At 44.0% G+C, this 5,000-nt stretch overlaps 1 protein-coding gene across 1 annotated transcript in view; it reads left to right on the plus strand.

Moving 5' to 3' along the window:
* Positions 1-5,000, plus strand: part of LOC146200344 (uncharacterized) — a 7,118-nt gene that overhangs the window by 766 nt on the left and 1,352 nt on the right. The window contains exons 2-4 of the mRNA XM_084592921.1: positions 734-795; positions 2,564-2,653; positions 4,244-4,270. Coding sequence (XP_084449047.1) covers positions 734-795; positions 2,564-2,653; positions 4,244-4,270 — 179 coding nt within the window. The remainder of the gene's footprint in view (positions 1-733; positions 796-2,563; positions 2,654-4,243; positions 4,271-5,000) is intronic.

Below are 5,000 nucleotides of genomic sequence, written 5' to 3' on the forward strand. Positions count from 1 at the left end.
AAGAGATGCACATGACGCAATATCTGCCGCAAGAAAATGACGAAAACGTTATATCAACTGACTATTTTTGAAATCATCGTTAGTGAGCGCGAAAAGGAAACAAAGTCGTACTTTGCACCTAAAGGATGCCATATACATCTGAAACGAAGAAGCGAAGAAAAATATAATAAAAAAAAGGAAACATACTATGACTAAAAAAGACATCAAAGAAGACAGGTTCTTTGAGGTCTTTTCTTGCGCATCGTCTTTTTTTTTTTTTTAAACAAGCATCAACAAGCCTCCCAGAGTGTATTAATGCATACCTGGTGATTTGAGCGTAAGACGTGGAAAATAATGGATTCACCAACTCTCCGCACGTATTTTAAGAGAAAGCAATCGTAATGCAACATTGCTACTTTGTCATTAATGAGTCTATATGGACACAAAGAACATATCGGTTTTATTCATTTACTTCTTCATTAGTGTCTGAAAGGCCCCATTCAAGGGGTATTACATTACAGGGGTATTACAAGGGGTATTACATTAGGGTATTACAAGTGGGTATTACATGAGGGCTAGGCCTTTAGACTACTTCGCGCCAGTTTTTGTGTGCATTAAACACAGTTTGGCATCTATATGCTTCACAATAATCTATAAATCGCAGGCTATTGGGAACTCTGAGTGCAGTGCAGTTCTGATATAAAGCGAAATGAACACGTCAAAAACATAACTTCTATTTCTCTCGTCTTTTCAGCCCTGAACAACGACCAGATCACGGCCGTGCTGAAGTGCATGGGAGAAAAAGTTGACTCCAAGGTATTCGTGCTCACATTTATTGGTTCTGCGTACTCTGCACTGTAGCATGGAATGCTTAGGCTACTTCTCTGCATTCTGAAATTGCTTCCAAATATTTAGAATATTTTTTTCCTTAATACGTAGAGTACAGAATAATCCGTTCCCTATTATGAGTAGCTTCTTCCACGAAATGGACAGTCAGAAGCGGACGTTAAAGATTAATTGCGAGAGTACAAAATGAACACGGTTGATACTGACACTCATGGTGACACTATGCGAGATGAGTACCTGCTTACCGGTGGGACGTAGTGACCGTAGTGTGGTAAGGACTGGAACCAGCTTAGCGTTACCGAGGCGACCAAGGAAACTGACAACGATAACTTCAATAACGAGCCAGCGGCACATGGAAAAGAGCATGCATTCTGGGACTCTGTTTATAACGGACTACGGCTTTAGTGTACTGATGGCTAATAACATTACGAGTGTCATTAGTGAGGGCCCGACAGGAGTAGATGGTAATGTAGCTAAATAGTATACTGACAAGCTGCCTCAGAAGGTGTACAACTTCGTCGTGAGGTGCGAGTGAATAAAAGAATAGGACCATAAATTAAATAGAACTTTCAGAACATAAATACTTAATAGGTGACCGCACCGCCATGGTGGCTGATTGATTAGGGTTGCCCACTGGGGATTGCGAGGGCGCAGGCTCGACCACAGGCACGAAGGCAGCGTTTCGGTGGAAGCGAAATTCAAAGTCCCCTTGTACTGCTGGAACGTCAGTGCACGTTGAAGAACGTCAAGTCGTCGAAAGTTCCGGAGGCCTCAACTGCTGCGTCGTTCAAACACGATGTCGCTTTGGGCTGCGAAACCTTATAAACCCTGCGAAAAACAGTCGTAAGAAAAACAGTCATAAGCTAAGAGACGTAAGTAACTGTGATGTAGAAAGTGTCTAGCGTGCTCAATATCACAGACGTAGCCTCAACGCGACCAACAAGAAACCAAGCACTGTCCGGACTGCACTGTTTGAACTCCGTGAAACGGGGCCAGTGTCATTGCTATTATAGTTAAGATAGGCAAAATGGCAAAACGGGAAGTTACTCTGCTTGCTGGGTTGTCTTTCTCAGCACTACATACTGAGCGACACTGGGAAAAAAGCCACATGGTTTGGTATGGTTTGTAAGGCTTAATGCCCCAAAGTGACTGCGACTATGAGAAGCGCCTAGCTGAGTGCTCCAGAAAGGTCAACCAACTGCTGTTAACATGAACATGAAATGATTTCGCACAGTAGGAGAGCGTTTATCGTTTCGCCTTTATGCAAAAGCGGTCACCGTGGCTGGGATTCAGATTGCTCCCTTGGGTGCAGAAGTCGAGCACCATACCGTAGGGCTACCGCAGCCGGAGAAACCAAATGACAGGCGTACATTTGAACGTTTTATTAAACAAAAACTCGCAGAAATATGTCTGCTGGTGATGGAATTTTTGTCCGTTCAGTGACATTGTATTTAACATCTTAGTGGAAGTGGTATCTGTCCACTGCTGTTGCTTGTACGGAGGTCGAGGGCTCCTTAAGCTTCTTGCATGGACTTTTTACCTCGGCTGCCTCCCTACGTGAAAATAGGAAATGAAGAATAAAGAAACTGCATTAAAGTTTTCGTAGCGACAATTAAACGCAATTTGCACAATGAGGCTCTGTTTTCACGATTACGTATGACCGAGTCAGTGATGCAGAGAGGATTTCGTGGTGCAGTGTAGGCACTTAGCTTGATGCTGTTGACGGTTTTCCTTGCAGCTCACGGGTAGAGCCCGGGATGTTATCCGCAGTCAAGGTGGCGACGTGGCCGAGTTTCTGAAGAAGCAGTGCGATGCCGATGTCGACTTTGTGAGTGAACTGTTTTGACACTCTTCAAAACTGTCTCCGTCTAAATAATTTTATTGCTTAATTCCTTACCAAAAAGTTACTTCCTTTCCCTGAAGAGTACGAATGTTAGAAAGCTTTCAGTGTGACTTAGAAGGTTGCAGTTTCTAATAGGCCTTTAAATGTATACGGCACTGGCTCCATGCATATATTACGCTTAATTTAAATACGTAAATAGTTTCTCATCGCACGTACTGACGCAAGAACGCATCCAGCATTACAAGTTTTAAATGCGACAGAAATTGCTACAGCTGCTTAGCAAGATAATGTGAGGTAAGGAGTCATACCTTTATGATTTGAAGTTCATGCTTTCAGCCCGACCTATAGTGCAATCGAGTGGGAGAGCAGGTGCACTCGAGAGCACTTCGAAAGTGGTCTCAGACAAGCGGGCGCCCTCCAGTGGGAGAGCAGGAGTAAAATCACTGGCTTCCAAAGGTAGAAGAGGAGGGCTTTTCCTCCGATGAGATCATCCGAGTGCACTCCCGACTGCTCTCTCGTCTAAAGCGACTGTAGAGGAAGTCACATGGCATAAAGCGTCATATCCCAGCGATCTTTTTTTTTTTTTTTTTTTTTTTTTTTTGTCCTGAGTCGGCGACGGTCAACCGGGCGGCTGCAAAGCGTCGGCGAAGCATTGCTCAGGTGCTGTATGCATGTTCGAGAGTCGCTGCTGGCGTTGAAAGGGCCAAAGGAGGCAAAACGCCGCGCTGTGAGAACAAAGGCATACAAAACAAGCGGTTCGTCACGGAGCGTTGGCCCCTCCTCGGGTTGCATCTGCCGCGTTTGCGGGCAGGCGGAGAACGCTGGGGACAAAGTGCGGTGACGTGGTCGTGGAGCGCTGCTCTCGAAACGCAGAGAGCGTTCTTGTGGGAGGATGGTTACACCCTCGCTTGGCGTGCTCCTGTACTGCTCTGCAATGCTCGGCGCCTCTGCTTTCGTCCCCCAGCCGAATGCGCCATTAGGCGGCTGCAGTCTGTAATAGGCACTCGAAATGTGGGGACTTTAGCTTTCATGTCCAAATATTTAAATATTTTCTAAACGTGTTTCTTCCGTGATGATTGTAGCGTTACAAATTTTGAACCATGCATTAACTTATATGGCTGCTTAGCAATCTAGCAGGAATTTAACTTGGGGAAACGCATCAAACTTTTTGACATTTTGACGCGAAGTGAATGGGAACATTCTGAGACCGCATTGTACAAAAGCGTTTTAAAATTTAGTTTAAATTGAGTAAGCTTATTACAGAGTGAGGCCTTCTAGTCTGAAGGGTGTGTAAACAGCCTACAAAATAATAAATATCGAGGTAAATAGTTTTCATAGCAAATATATGCGAGAGTTTTCGGAAATAGTTTATTAAAACGTATACAACTTTCAGGGTGGCGAAAGCATCAATCAATAACCAAGAATTTTCAACTCCTCTTTATTGCTCGCAAAACGGTGGGAATTACAACATGAACTTTGAAAAATGTCTTTATTATTTTTTAACATTGAAACTCTTTGGGAAAACGGCGTACAACAATGTCTGGAAGAAAAACAAAAATTTCGTTTCTTTCGCAGAGTGCGGCGGTTGGTGCAGTTCTGTCCGTAAGTACATTTTTGCTTCTTAGATTTCTTAGAGCCAAATTTATTATCTGCGCTATTACTGTTCTCTTAAGCACAAATATGAACAACGACAACAAGAAAAAAGTAGACGTGTTTGATGGGGTGAAATGCTTTGAAGTGACCTGCGTTGAAGCACTGGAAGTAGTAGGCGAATACGTCTACTTAGTACAGGTAGTAACCGCAGATCCGGACCATGAAAAGGAAATAACAATAAGAATAAGATTGGGATGGAGCGCATTTGGCAAGCACTCACAGATTATGACTAGCAGCTTACCGGTATCGCTCAAGAGGAAAGAATAGAACAGTTATATCTTACCTGTACTCACCTATGGGGCTGAAACGTGGTGGCTAACCAAGAGGGTTCTACTTAAGTTGAGGACAACCCAGAGGGCTATGGAACGAAAAATGGTAGGGGTAACATTAAGAGATAGGAAGCGTGCACAGTGGTCAGAGAAATAACTCAAGTTACTGACATTCTATCGGAAATTAAGAAGACGAAATGGACATGGGCAGGACATGTAGTGCGAAGAGAGGATAACCGATGGTCGCTTAGGGTAACAAACTAGATTCCAAGGGAAGGAAAGCGTAGCAAAGGGTGGCAGAAAGTAGGTGGGCGGATGAGGTTAAGGAGTTCGCAGGGGATGGAGCTAGCACAGAACTGGGTTAATTGGAGAAATAAGAGAGAGGCCTTGGCCCTGCAGTGGGTATAGTC

The sequence above is a fragment of the Amblyomma maculatum genome, chromosome 2, assembly GCF_055883805.1.
Source record: "Amblyomma maculatum isolate TAMU_Amacu chromosome 2, ASM5588380v1, whole genome shotgun sequence".
Lineage (NCBI taxonomy): Eukaryota > Metazoa > Arthropoda > Arachnida > Ixodida > Ixodidae > Amblyomma > Amblyomma maculatum.